General features: G+C 38.5%; 1 protein-coding gene across 10 annotated transcripts in view; it reads right to left on the bottom strand.

Moving 5' to 3' along the window:
• R3HDM1 (R3H domain containing 1) overlaps positions 1–15,810 on the bottom strand; it is a 160,630-nt gene that overhangs the window by 124,411 nt on the left and 20,409 nt on the right. For 8 of the 10 annotated variants that reach the window (XM_037020742.2, XM_073241375.1, XM_037020746.2 and 5 more), the window contains exons 3-4: positions 3,556–3,597; positions 3,007–3,096 (exon numbers count right to left, since the gene is read on the bottom strand). The exons of the other annotated variants lie outside the window; for them this stretch is intronic. In XM_037020742.2, coding sequence (XP_036876637.2) covers positions 3,007–3,096; positions 3,556–3,597 — 132 coding nt within the window. The remainder of the gene's footprint in view (positions 1–3,006; positions 3,097–3,555; positions 3,598–15,810) is intronic. 10 annotated transcript variants of the gene reach the window in all.

Genomic DNA, 15,810 nt, shown 5'->3' with positions numbered 1-15,810 from the left:
CTAACAGCAGAATTTTGGATCAAATATTTATTTTTTCTTCTAGGGTAGCTGACTGCTATTTCCCTTTCTTTTCAATTCTGCTTCCCATTACATCTCAGTTCAAATTTGTGCTCAGAAAATAGGGCAAAAGCTGTGCACTGGTAATTTTCACTAAAATGGTGAACACTTACTTGATTTATACCCTACTTTTTGTCTTGCCTATCAAACTTTATATATTAATCAACTTCATAGATTCATCAACCAGTAAGTCATTTTTCTCATTATGACTCATTTTCTAATCTACTTTCCTTCTTTTCATTAACTATAAAACAGATACTTAAAAATGAATCTCAGAACTACTTTTTGAAAGTAGAGTATTTAGACGTCTTCTGTACTTACAACTTCTGTTCCTGTTACTCAAGGATAATCTATGCAATCCAAGTTGGAAGAAAATATTTCTCATGTAGACCGTCACTAAAAGGCACTTCCAATGACAATGAGATTTCATTTCTAAGTTGTCCTTCCAAAGCCATGCACTTAATTACAGACATTAAACAATTTTATCAATATGGACTGTATTTAAAAGTCTAGTAGGCTTAATATACTGAGGCCTTGTTTTCAAATGGCACTGAGGCCTTGTTTTCCGTAGCAAATAAACAAGGTATTTTAAATGCTGAAGTCTTTATACATCAACTTCTCTAGGACTATACATAGCTGGAATGATAGCAAGCTGTAATTCCTTTACTTTTCACTTTGTCATTGACATATGTTATTGAGGTCACATCCCTCTCATAAGCTCTCAGCAGACACAGTGACTTCTCTCTCTTAATTGTCTCTCAACCTTTTCAATAACGAATTTTATTCCAGATTAGTTTCTCAAAGATTACATTCTGAAGCAAGCATTAATAGTTGAAAAAGTGTCTCTAACCATCAAATACTAGACACTAGCAATGAGCTTAAGAAATCATTTATTTTTCAATTCTCAGTGAGGTGCAATTCAGTTAACTCAAAGCTTGGGAAAAGACTTTCTACTAAAAGGAGTATCTTTTGTTCAGAGAATAATAGTGGGTTATTACCCAAAAAGAAAAAAAATTTATTGTATCCAAGAGAAAGAATGCATTAAGTGGAATAACTGAATTCTGGTTTAAGTATTCATTATTCATACAATATAACTACTTAGCTTTTTGAATTGTAAACACAAAAATTATCAGTGAATCAATAATATATACATGAATATATAGCACATACCATTGACATTAATTTTCTTCTCATATAAATTTTCACTAGGCAAATTTAAGTAGTACTGTAAGAATTTTTCCCCCAGTGTTTTTCAGGTAAGGTAAGGTCAAATGTAAATAAAACCGAAGATCATTGTACAGTTTTTCTTAAAAAGAATACACTTTTTCTGGATTAACATTCTTATGAATGCCTGATCCTTACCATTTCCTCAGTCTCCTTTGGCTAATTATTCCATGAGGCTAAGATGGTATAATATTTTGTCAACAGAAGAAACTAATTTTCAAAAAACATTACACTCCCTACTGTTCTACCCTGAACAGGTATATTCTTTACTCTGATTTGTACAAAATAACTTTTAAAAATTGCTACTTCAAAAATAATTTTTACTGAGTTATTTTTTTCAAAGTTTTCTTTCATCATAACTCTTCAGACATATTAACAGCCAGGCAGAAGCCAAAGGTTAATGTTTGGAAATGTTCTCTACCTAATAGTTCTTAATAAAATATTTTCACTGCATTTCTGTCTTTTGCTAGAAAGTGTGTTATTTTATCATGGAACTATATATTTTACAGAATGAATACAGATAGCTGTCTTGTATCTATATAGTTAAATTTTAATTAAAAATCAGATTTTGAAAACTAAGTTTCTGATGCTTGACAAATTTCAAAGCAAACTGTAATTTTTAAAGTATTTTTCATTGACAATAAAAAATCTATTTAAAAAGCCTCCCTTTTCTTGCATTTTGGAAAGAGAACAGGTATTAGTGCTTTAAAAAAACAACATACTCAAAATATGTGACAATCATTTTCAGTAACTATAGTAGGCTTTTGAGGGCATCATCTAAATGAAGGCAAACTCTTGATTCAATTCTTTACTTGAATCAACAAATGTACAGCTGGTGTTTATTAAAAAAATAAGTAGAACCTGTCTTTTTTTTTTCCAGTCATGTCTTGTTAATTAAATAACCACAAAGTTGCCTTGATTCTTTGGAACAGAACAGTGGGACATAAGGGGATTTGGCTTGCTCAAACTCTTAAAAAGTAGAAAAAGCTGTAACAGCCAGAGTTTCACACTGATACACATTGGCAGAGGGTCCACATTTATGTATAAATGTCCAAATGTAACATAAGACAAAAATCAATCCATAGCTGAGATTAACAGAAAAGTAAAAGTCATAGCATTAAAAAGAACAGAAAAGGCAAACTGAACTGTTTGCTTGAAACTCAGTTCTGTATTTACGAGCATAGACATAAGAGGAATCAGAAATATCAAACCACTATTTGAGCCAATCTAACATGAAAACTGGCTTCACCATGCATTCAGGTCAAGTAAAATAATCTATCAAGTCCTAGTCTTCGATAGTTTCCTCTTCCAACACAAGGGTTAAGTACCTGACAAATTTCTAAAAGCTAAAATCAAGAAGGCAAATTGCATCACAATTACATTCACTGCAAGTGCTCGTTAATATTCCATAGCTTTTCAATAACTTATAACTCCCTTAAATCCATATTCAGAATTAATTATATGACCTAAATTTTTCCAGAGAGAAACCATTGCACTAAGTCTAAATTGAAGTAACAACGTTCTTCCAACTTTTCATCAGTATCTCGGTGACAAGTATTCCCAAATCAGTTTCACTCCGTAAAAATAAAACAAACACACGTAACACACATGTGCACATACAGCTTTTATTTAATCTTATGAAAAAATATTCTCCAGGAGGCAGATTATTCATTCCACCATGTCTTTAAATAACATTTTTTGTTTTGTTTTGATTTTGCTTTTTACCTGGTTCTCCTGTGATAGCTCTGCTGTAGGGGGTGGTGGAGATTCTTCACACACTGCAAGGCTCCGAACTAGCTTTAACTTTGAGCTTGACTAAAGAAAAGTATTTAAAATTAACACTACATTTCACAAGTCTTGGGCATATCCAAAAGCCCCCTACAGTTTCTTAAGTTTCTTTATAGTTTCTGCCATGTTTAAAGGTGAAATGCACAAGTTACATATATCATTAAATGCCACTACAACCCTTCACTAACAGGGAAAGCAAACAATTGCAGTTTTGAAAATTATAGCAATAGCAGGAGTGGGAAAAATTCCAATTTCAAAACCAAAGAATGGTGAGAAAGCCATTTTCTCTGCAAAGAACCATTAAGGATATAAAAGCAGTGCACAAAAGCGAGTAGGCAAAACAAAAACCCCAAATAAAACAAAATAAGCTTTCTGCTCCAAACAAAATATGACAAAACTAAACCGAATGCAGCGCTATATGAAAACAAGGATTCATCAAGCATGAAGGAAGGCCCTTGGCATGCCAGCACAAAATATTTACTATACCTTAGACCTTTTTCCTGTCTGTCCAAATGACTGCAATGGCCGCTAAATACACAAGAAAGATTTGTATTAAATTTCATACTGAAAAAAAAGAAAGTTTGTTTCTTAATTCATAATTCTATACTACAGAGAAACTAACTCCACAATGTATAGAAAATGAGGAAATCAAAGTTGGTTTCAAGTAAAAATGTACTGATTCCTCCTAGAAGCACACTTGCAGAAGATTATCTAAAATCCCTCTGTGGGTTGGCATTTTAAGTCAGCAAGTGGCTCTAAGTTCTGCAGTAACTGAACCAAAAGGAACTTATAAGGTAATTTTTCAGATAGTAACAAAATATGCTTCTTCAGCATTTTATAACACATTAGACTTTAGCCAAGGTTTGGGAAACACACACACACATGCACAAAACAGCTATGCTTAGACAAGTTCCAAACTTACTAAGAATGTTTCTACTGCACGTGGAGTCAGAGTACAACCATCTATCTACTGAGCCTTTTTAGCACTGTATGAAGTACACCACTAATTCATTAGTGACAAGAATCCTATTTGCCTGGTCTAGGTAAAGGAACATAGCAGAAATGAAGAAAAGAGGGCAAGGTTCCAATATGCATGTTTAGCACACCTGCAAGATCATTAATCACACGACTGGGAACCTGCTGGGGCAGCTAGCTCTCCTCTATGATGCCAGCTTTTGATTGGGAATGGAGCTGAAGTGCCTGTCAACCAGTCAGATAGGTTTTAAATATGCTTTCCATCCTTCCAGCTCCTTTCCAATCTGTCTAACCCTAACCCCTAACAGTACACGGTCCAGATATTCATCATTTATTCTCATAAAACCAAGAGCCAGTTTGGTATCAAACTTAAAGCAGATAAAAGATCCTTAATACCTAGATTAGTATGCTTCACATATGAAAAAACGCCACCATTTCACTCTAATATCCAAAAAAGCCTTCCTTGTAAAACCAACAGAAATGTGAATCTGCAGCATCATGTGTCCTGCCCCCACTTTGAGCCCAAGTTTTTGAAAGATAAGAAGCATTGTATTTTGGGGATTTTAACTCTGGAATACCCATGCTACAAATTAGCAGTAACAACAACAAAAGGAAAATAGAAAAAATACAGAAAAATGACTTTGTTTCTTATAGAGAAGAAAATGGCACACATGTGCATATATATGCAAGTGGCAGTGCTGAGAGCTTCTGCATGTTGGTGCTATCTTCTGTTTGTATTTACTCTCTTCTGCAATTTAAGAGGATTTCTAATTGTAACTAGCATCTAAAGATAGAATTAAAAGAATTTATGCTACATAGAGTAAAAAAGTATGCTTATAGGAAAAAAAAATGGGAGAGAATAAATTTTAGCAAAATGCACATGACTAAATGATTTTTAAGGAAGCAGAAGAGAACTTGTGACTCACTCCCATGCTCTGCTTTAATTCCTTACAATTTTAAGTATCAAGGGAATAAAACTTTCTATCAAAATTTTTTAAAATAAAAGAGATGATTAGGGCGGGAGCCAAGATGGCGACGTGAGTAGAGCAGTGGAAATCTCCTCCCAAAAACACATAGAGCTATGAAAATATAACAAAGAAAAATCTTCCTAAAATAGAGACCACAGGACACAGGACAACATCCAGACCACATCCACACCTGCAAGAACCCAGCGCCTTGTGAAGGGGGTAAGATACAAGCCCCAGCCCGGCGGGACCCGAGCGCCCCTCCCCCCGGCTCCCGGCGGGTGGAGAGAAACCGGAGCAGTTTTTTTTTTTTGGCGAGCGCTTTTTGGAAGCCTTAGAGGGACGGGCCCCCGTTGCTGGGGAGGCGGGGTGGCGGGACCGGTGAGGAGGTGCCTGGGAACGGCGCCGGAGGACAAAGAATATCCCGCGTTTCTCCCTGCGAGACCTGGGGGCGGGTGCCTGAGACCGGTGCCTGAGGACGGAGGAGGTCGCGCGTTTTTCCCCTTTTTTTTTTTTTCTCTTTTTGGCAAGCGCTTTTTGGAAGCCTTGAAGGGACGGGGACCCCAGTGCTAGGGAGGCACGGTGGCGGGACTGGTGAGCGGGTGGCTGGGACCGGCGCCTGAGGACAAAGAATATCCCCCGTTTTTCCTTGCGGGACCGGTGGGCGGGTGCCTGAGACCGGCACTTGAGGACAGAGGAAATCGCGCGTTTTTCCCCTTTTTTTTTTCTCTTTTCTGCGAGTGCTTTTTGGAAGCCTAAAAGGGACAGGGACCCCGGTGCTAGGGAGGCAGGGCGGTGGGACTGGTGAGCGGGTGCCTGGGACCGGCACCTGAGGACAAAGAATATCCCGCATTTTTCCCTGTGGGACCGGTGGGTGGGTGCCTGAGACCAGCACCTGAGGACGGAAGAAATCGCGCGTTTTTCCCCTTTTTTTTCTCTCTTTTTGCCAAGTGCTTTTTGGAAGCCTTGAAGGGACAGGGACCCCGGTGCTAGGGAGGCAGGGCGGCGGGACTGGTGAGCGGGTGCGTGGGACCAGTGCCTGAGGACCAAGAATATTGAGCGTTCCTTCCCTGCGGGACCGGTGGGTGGGTGCTTTTTGGAAGCCTTGAAAGGACAGGGACCCTGGTGCTAGGGAGACAGGGCAGCAGGACCAGTGCGCGGGTGCCTGGGACCGGCACCTGAGGAAAAAAAAAAAAAATCGCGTGTTTTTTCTTTTTTTTTTCCTTTCTGTTCCCTCTCTCATTGTTGCTGTTGTTGTTTTGGTTTGGAGAGTGCTTTTTGGAAATCTTAAAGGGGCAGGACAGGTCACTTAGACCAGAAGCAGGGAATCTGGGGATCTCTGGGCACTCTAACCCCCTGGGCAGCAGGGAGCACAGAGGCCCCTTACGGAGATAAATAGTCTCCTGGCTGCTCCCCCTCTAACGGGGCTCCACCATTTTGGAGGAACAGCCCCAGCCAGGCCAAGCCCACAGCAACAGTGGAGATAAACCCCAAAGCAACTGGGCAGGAAGCAGAAGCCCTGTCTGCGCACAGCTGCCCAGCACAAGCCACTAGAGGTCGCTATTCTCCCAGGAAAAGGCTACAAACCAACAAGAAGGGAAGCTCTTCCAGCGGTCACTTGTACCAGCTCTGCAGACTATCTCTATCACCATGAAAAGGCAAAACTACAGGCAGACAAAGATCACAGAGACAACACCTGAGAAGGAGACAGACCTAACTAGTCCTCCTGAAAAAGAATTCAAAATAAAAATCATGAACATGCTGACAGAGATGCAGAAAAAAATGCAAGAGCAATGGGATGAGATGCAGAGAAAAATGCAAGAGCAGTGGGATGAGATGCAGAGAAAAATGCAAGAGCAGTGGGATGAAGTCCGGAAGGAGATCACAGATGTCAGGAAAGAGATAACAGAAGTGAAACAATCCCTGGAAGGATTTATAAGCAGAATGGATAAGATGCAAGAGGCCATTGAAGGAATAGAAGCCAGAGAACAGGAACGTATAGAAGCTGACATAGAGAGAGATAAAAGGATCTCCAGGAATGAAACAACACTAAGAGAAATATGTGACCAATACAAAAGGAAAAACATTCGTATTATAGGGATACCAGAAGAGGAAGAAAGAGGAAAAGGGATAGAAAGTGTCTTTGAAGAAATAATTGCTGAAAACTTCCCCAAACTGGGGGAGGAAATAATCGAACAGACCATGGAATTATACAGAACCCCCAACAGAAAGGATCCAAGGAGGACAACACCAAGACACATAATAATTAAAATGGCAAGGATCAAGGACAAGGAAAGAGTTTTAAAGGCAGCTAGAGAGAAAAAGGTCACCTATAAAGGAAAACCAATCAGGCTAACATCAGACTTCTCAACAGAAACCCTACAGGCCAGAAGAGAATGGCATGATATACTTAATGCAATGAAACAGAAGGGCCTTGAACCAAGGATACTGTATCCAGCACGACTATCATTTAAATATGATGGTGGGATCAAACAATTCCCAGACAAGCAAAAGCTGAGGGAATTTGCTTCCCACAAACCACCTCTACAGGGCATCCTACAGGGACTGCTCTAGATGGGAGCACCCCTAAAAAGAGCACAGAACAAAACACACAACATATGAAGAAGGGAGGAGGAGGAATAAGAAGGGAGAGAAGAAAAGACTCTCCAGACAGTGTATATAACAGCTCAATAAGCGAGCTAAGTTAGGCAGTAAGATACTAAAGAAGCTAACCTTGAACCTTTGGTAACCACGAATCTAAAGCCTGCAATGGCAATAAGTACATATCTTTCAATAGTCACCCTAAATGTAAATGGACTTAATGCACCAATCAAAAGACATAGAGTAATAGAATGGATAAAAAAGCAAGACCCATCTATATGCTGCTTACAAGAAACTCACCTTAAACCCAAAGATAAGCATAGACTAAAAGTCAAGGGATGGAAAAACATATTTCAGGCAAACAACAGTGAGAAGAAAGCAGGGGTTGCAGTACTAATATCAGACAAAATAGACTTCAAAACAAAGAAAGTAACAAGAGATAAAGAAGGCCACTACATAATGATAAAGGGCTTAGTCCAACAAGAGGATATAACCATTCTAAATATATATGCACCCAATACAGGAGCACCAGCATATGTGAAGCAAATACTAACAGAACTAAAGAGGGAAATAGACTGCAATGCATTCATTGTAGGAGACTTCAACACACCACTCACCCCAAAGGATAGATCCACCGGGCAGAAAATAAGTAAAGACACACAGGCACTGAACAACACACTAGAACAGATGGACCTAATAGACATCTATAGAACTTTACATCCAAAAGCAACAGGATATACATTCTTCTCAAGTGCACATGGAACATTCTCCAGAATAGACCACATACTAGCTCACAAAAAGAGCCTCAGTAAATTCCACAATATTGAAATTCTACCAACCAATTTTTCAGACCACAAAGGTATGAAAGTAGAAATAAATTCTACAAAGAAAACAAAAAGGCTCACAAACACATGGAGGCTTAACAACATGCTACTAAATAATCAATGGATCAATGAACAAATCAAAATAAGAGATCAAGGAATATATAGAAACAAATGACAACAACAACACTAAGCCCCAACTTCTGTGGGATGCAGCGAAAGCAGTCTTAAGAGGAAAGTATATAGCAATCCAGGCACACTTGAAGAAGGAAGAACAATCCCAAATGAATAGTCTAACATCACAATTATTAAAACTGGAAAAAGAAGAACAAATGAGGCCTAAAGTCAGCAGAAGGAGGGACATAATAAAGATCAGAGAAGAAATAAACAAAATTGAGAAGAATAAAACAATAGCAAAAATCAACGAAACCAAGAGCTGGTTCTTTGAGAAAATAAACAAAATAGATAAGCCTCTAGCCCAACTTATTAAGAGAAAAAGAGAGTCAACACAAATCAACATAATCAGAAATGAGAATGGAAAAATCACGACAGACTCCACAGAAATACAAAGAATTATTAAAGACTACTATGAAAACCTATATGCCAACAAGCTGGAAAACCTAGAAGAAATGGACAACTTCCTAGAAAAATACAACCTCCCAAGACTGACCAAGGAAGAAACACAAAAGTTAAACAAACCAATTACAAGCAAAGAAATTGAAACAGTAATCAAAAAACTACCCAAGAACAAAACCCCGGGGCCGGACGGATTTACCTCGGAATTTTATCAGACACACAGAGAAGACATAATACCCATTCTCCTTAAAGTGTTCCACAAAATAGAAGAAGAGGGAATACTCCCAAACTCATTCTATGAAGCCAACATCACCCTAATACCAAAACCAGGCAAAGACCCCACCAAAAAAGAAAATTACAGACCAATATCCCTGATGAACGTAGATGCAAAAATACTCAATAAAATATTAGCAAACAGAATTCAACAGTATATCAAAAGGATCATACACCATGACCAAGTGGGGTTCATCCCAGGGATGCAAGGATGGTACAACATTCGAAAATCCATCAACATCATCCACCACATCAACAAAAAGAAAGACAAAAACCACATGATCATCTCCATAGATGCTGAAAAAGCATTTGACAAAATTCAACATCCATTCATGATAAAAACTCTCAGCAAAATGGGAATAGAGGGCAAGTACCTCAACATAATAAAGGCCATATATGATAAACCCACAGCCAGCATTATACTGAACAGCGAGAAGCTGAAAGCATTTCCACTGAGATCGGGAACCAGACAGGGATGCCCACTCTCCCCACTGTTATTTAACATAGTACTGGAGGTCCTAGCCACGGCAATCAGACAAAACAAAGAAATACAAGGAATCCAGATTGGTAAAGAAGAAGTTAAACTGTCACTATTTGCAGATGATATGATACTGTACATAAAAAACCCTAAAGACTCCACTCCAAAACTACTAGAACTGATATCGGAATACAGCAAAGTTGCAGGATACAAAATCAACACACAGAAATCTGTAGCTTTCCTATACACTAACAACGAATCAATAGAAAGAGAAATCAGGAAAACAATTCCATTCACCATTGCATCAAAAAGAATAAAATACCTAGGAATAAACCTAACCAAGGAAGTGAAAGACTTATACTCTGAAAACTACAAGTCACTCTTAAGAGAAATTAAAGGGGACACTAATAAATGGAAACTCATCCCATGCTCATGGCTAGGAAGAATTAATATCGTCAAAATGGCCATCCTGCCGAAAGCAATATACAAATTTGATGCAATCCCTCTCAAATTACCAGTAACATTCTTCAATGAATTGGAACAAATAATTCAAAAATTCATATGGAAACACCAAAGACCCCGAATAGCCAAAGCAATCCTGAAAAAGAAGAATAAAGTAGGGGGGATCTCACTCCCCAACTTCAAGCTCTACTACAAAGCCATAGTAATCAAGACAATTTGGTACTGGCACAAGAACAGAGCCACAGACCAGTGGAACAGATTAGAGACCCCAGAAATTAACCCAAACATATATGGTCAATTAATATTTGATAAAGGAGCCATGGACATACAATGGCAAAATGACAGTCTCTTCAACAGATGGTGCTGGCAAAACTGGACAGCTACATGTAGGAGAATGAAACTGGACCATTGTCTAACCCCATATACAAAGGTAAACTCAAAATGGATCAAAGACCTGAATGTAAGTCACGAAACCATTAAACTCTTGGAAAAAAACATAGGCAAAAACCTCTTAGACATAAACATGAGTGATCTCTTCTTGAACATATCTCCCCGGGCAAGGAAAACAACAGCAAAAATGAGCAAGTGGGACTACATTAAGCTGAAAAGCTTCTGTACAGCGAAAGACACCATCAATAGAACAAAAAGGAACCCTACAGTATGGGAGAATATATTTGAAAATGACAGATCTGATAAAGGCTTGACGTCCAGAATATATAAAGAGCTCACACGCCTCAACAAACAAAAAACAAATAACCCAATTAAAAAATGGGCAGAGGAACTGAACAGACAGTTCTCCAAAAAAGAAATACAGATGGCCAAGAGACACATGAAAAGATGCTCCACATCGCTAATTATCAGAGAAATGCAAATTAAAACTACAATGAGGTATCACCTCACACCAGTAAGGATAGCTGCCATCCAAAAGACAAACAACAACAAATGTTGGCGAGGCTGTGGAGAAAGGGGAACCCTCCTACACTGCTGGTGGGAATGTAAATTAGTTCAACCATTGTGGAAAGCAGTATGGAGGTGCATCAAAATGCTCAAAACAGACCTACCATTTGACCCAGGAATTCCACTCCTAGGAATTTACCCTAAGAACGCAGCAATCAAGTTTGAGAAAGACAGATGCACTCCTATGTTTATCGCAGCACTATTTACAATAGCCAAGAATTGGAAGCAACCTAAATGTCCATCTGTAGATGAATGGATAAAGAAGATGTGGTACATATACACAATGGAATACTACTCAGCCATAAGAAGTGGAAAAATCCAACCATTTGCAGCAACATGGATGGAGCTGGAGAGTATTATGCTCAGTGAAATAAGCCAAGCGGAGAAAGAGAAATACCAAATGATTTCACTCATCTGAGGAGTATAGGAACAAAGGAAAAACTGAAGGAACAAAACAGCAGCAGAATTACAGAACCCAAAAATGGACTAACAGGTACCAAAGGGAAAGGAACTGGGGAGGATGGGTGGGCAGGGAGGGATAAGGGGGGGGAAGAAGAAGGGGGGTATTAAGATTAGCATGCATGGGGGGGAGGGAGAAAGGGGAGGGTGGGCTGCACAACACAGAGAGGACAAGTAGTGACTCTACAACATTTTGCTAAGCTGATGGACAGTAACCGTAATGTGGTTGTTAGGGGGGACCTGATATAGGGGAGAGCATAGTAAACATAGTATTCTTCAGGTAAGTGTAGATTAAAAATTTAAAAAAAAAAAAAGAAAGAAAGAAAGAAAAGGGGGATTACTCCTTAACAGGATAAAACTATTGGTAAATCAAAGATCAACGCATGCTTTAAATATCCTTAATGTTGATCACTTAAAGGGTGTCAGATGATCAGCTATGGAGGTACTCTTTTCTGATAATATTCCTTTCTCTTAATTAAAAAAAAAAAAAAAAGCAGTTACTGTGTGCTGACCTCCAATGAGTTCTGCACAGTGGTATAGAGGGCATGTCAAAGTGTGGGCAAAGGGTCTGTTTGTTTCTACGCAGAAGATCAAGGCCTAGCTTGGATACCCAGAAAATGAACTAAGATACGATATGAGGAGGAGCTTCCGGCATCAGCACTCTCTGGAGGACTCGTGCCGGGGGATGATCATCAAAAAGCCTCCACAGGGATCCGGACGATGCTGCGGTTGTGGCTGCATCCAGCCCACCATCTCCTGGACTTGCCATAAGAAGGAGGAGGGAGATGTCTAGGCTGGCATGTGCATACAGTGAGACAATGAATTTGACTGGATCTGTACTGTTGGAACTCAACCAGGAGTTGGGAGGGGTGCAAGTTGTAGCACCCCAAAATCTCATGACTATAGACTATCTATGGTTAAAAGAACATATGGGATGTGAACAGATCCCAGAAATGGGCTGCTTTAATTTGTCTGATGGTTCAAGTACAGTTGGAAAATATCCATCATATCATAGATAAATTTTCACAAATGCCTAGGGTGCCTAAATGGTTTTCTTGGCTTCACTGGAGATGGCTGGTAATTATAGATTTGCTTTGTTTATGTCACCGTATTCCTATTATGTCAATATGTGTGTGCAAATTAGTTAGTAGTTTAAAACCTATACATACTTAAGGTACTATACAAGAAGATATGTCAAAGAAATAATCAATCCTCCCAAGTTTCCTTCATATGCTACATCTATAGCTTTTCTTCTTCCTTCCTAATTACAAACTTTAAATAGAATTCGTGCCTCATATCGAATTTACCGAGTATCATAATTCCTCCAGGTGGTAAAGATACCTCGAGACAAGTGCTGGGCATAGAAGCCACAGGGCATAAATCTGCAAAGAAGTAAAAAGCTAACCTTTGCAAACAATATGGCTTCTCTCTCACTTACCAACTTTACATTTCCCTGTATGGCCCCGGAAGATGACTGGTTAGCCAGAGACGGGTAAGATTCCTCAAGGGAGGAACAACCTAAGACAGGCACAGTCGCAGGGGGGCCATCAGGTGAGAATTTGGGGATCAACAGAGGTGAGGCTCAGAACCTCACCCCCCCTGCTTTGAGAGAAATCTTCTGCATCCGTGGATGTCTTGCTGCCCTTGTCTAGCCTGGATTAATACTTAGTCCATAGGCACACACCTGATCATCTGATCATCTACATTTGCCTTCTTACAGCACTAAACTATGTTTTCTACCTTTATCTTGCATCTACCTACCACTTCAGCATTTTATTAAAAATAAAAATAATAATAATAATAGGAGAAATGTGGGATCAACATATAAATCAAGTACAAAAATCAAATGAATATTCATATTTGACCTGATGGTTTATAGGTCATATTGCATGATCAAAACCGAAAGTTTCTGTGATGACTGCCCTTGTACTGTTCACCATGTAAGAATTTATTCACTCTGTAAGAATTCGTTCACCATGTAAGAACTTGTTCGTTATGCTTCAGAAGATTGGAGACTGACGAGAATTAGGCTTGAGATGGATTAATGATTGTACATTGAGCATTGACCCCCCTATACTGAATTTTATTGTTGTTAACAACCATTTGATCAATAAATATGAGAGATGCCCTCTCAAAAAAAAAAAAAAAAAAAAAAGAGATGATTAACTGGTAAGTAAAAGCTGTATTCATATCCAGAAGGGTTGGATTTAAATTTGTGGCTTTGCTTCTTAGTAGGTGTCCCTGGTCAAGTTATTTCAGTTTATACTCTAATCTGTACCAAAAGTTCATTCAGTTTGTGTTAATTCTCAAGGTTCCTGAATAGGTTCAATGAAAGGGTAGATTTAAAAAAAAAAGGCTTTGAAAAACTTCAAGTACTATATAAATGTAATACCTTATTAAAGGTTAGGAATATAGCATGTTAGAAGACCAATGTCCTACCTCAGCTTACTAGCTGAGATTTAACTTAAAAAAACAATTCTACAAAATGGGGATACTGTATCTATCCCTGTAGTAATAATGGTTTATAATTTTCATAGACTTACATGTGCTTCAGTTTTAACTTCAGTTTTAGTTTTCATAGATATTCATGGCTTTAGTTTTAACTCATAAGGAGACTTTGATGGAGAATTCAAAAAAAAAAAAAGGACAGAGAGGTAAAATTATCTCAGTGACTTCATTTAATCAATGTATTCTGAGTTCCTACTACAGACCGGACATGGGCTATAAAGATGAGTAATGCATAGTTCTTGGTCTCAAGAACCTTGCATGCAGGATCAGCTACTATATAGAACAGAACCCAAGACTTTCAGAATCTTTGTCCATTGCACTTTACATCAGACTTATTATAAAAAACTTGTTGTGGATCAACTACTCCTAATAGAATTCTAAAGATGACTTCCCAACATTCCCTTCCTCTGGTTATTTAACCAAACACTAATCTAAGGGTGTGAAGGGATTTTGCAGATGTAATTAAAGTCCCAAATTAGTTGAATGTTAAGACAGTGATAATTCAGGTGGATTTGATCCAGTCAAGTGAGCCCTTTAAAGGCTGTTTCTTTGGTTGGGAGTAGAAGGACAAGTCTGATTCAAATGGTGATAAGGGCCTGACCCATCATTGCTGGCTTTGAAGGTGGAGAGGACTTGTCAGGAGTGCAGGCAGCCTCTAGGAAAGAAAGGCTCTTGGCTGACAGTCAGCCAGAAAATGAGGACCTCTGACCTACAGCTGCAAGGAACTGAGTTCGGCCAGCAACTGGAATGAGCCTAGAAGCAAATCCTTCCCTAGAGTCTTTAGATAAGGGCCTGGCCTGGCCAAGGCCTTTGATTTCAATCTCTGAAATGCTAAAAAGAGAACTCAGTTAAGCATGACCAAAACGTCTAATCTGAAGAACTGAGTTAGTAATTGCATATTGTTCTAAGTTTGTGGTAATACACCATTCAGCAACAGAAAACTACTACATGTAAATTACAAACAGCTAAAGTGGCATTACTCAATAAAAATAATTTTCAGTTCCATTTCAAATAGCAAAGCTGAAATTATACAATATATATCAGAAAACCTGCTATCCACACATGCACACACAATAAAGCAGAGACAACAAGTTCTGTGTATTAAACAGCCTTTGTTTAATATTCCTGGTGCCACTTTGAGAGCCAAATATGGGTTTAAGAATAATTTTAAAAATGGGTTCTTCAAAGCATCTTTCTCATGTTTTCCCAATTTTTTTTTTACTGTGGAAAAATACACATAAAACTAATCATCTTAACACTTTTTAAGTGTACAGTCAGTAATATTAATACATTCATAGTGTTGTGTAACCATCACCACTATCTATCTCTGTAACTCTTCATTTTGTAAAAGTGAAACTCTGGACCCATTAATGTAACTCTTCTCCCTTTTTCTCAACATCTGACAACCTACCATTCTACTTTCTGTTTTTGACTACTCTAAGTACTTGATAAAAGCAGCAAGATACAGTATTTCTCCTTTCATAACTGGCTTATTTCACTTGGCATAATGACTTCAAATTTATAGCATTTTGTAACATATTACTATCCATGTGGTAGCATATTACAGAATTTCCTTCATTTTTAAAGCTGAGTAATATTCCCAAATATACCAAATTTTACTTATCCATTTATCCTTTGATAGATGTACTTGGGTTAACTCCACATT

Source organism: Manis javanica, chromosome 7 (assembly GCF_040802235.1).
Source record: "Manis javanica isolate MJ-LG chromosome 7, MJ_LKY, whole genome shotgun sequence".
Classification (NCBI taxonomy): domain Eukaryota; kingdom Metazoa; phylum Chordata; class Mammalia; order Pholidota; family Manidae; genus Manis; species Manis javanica.
Note: the sequence above shows the minus strand (reverse complement) of the source record. Positions and strands in the feature narration are given on the sequence as shown.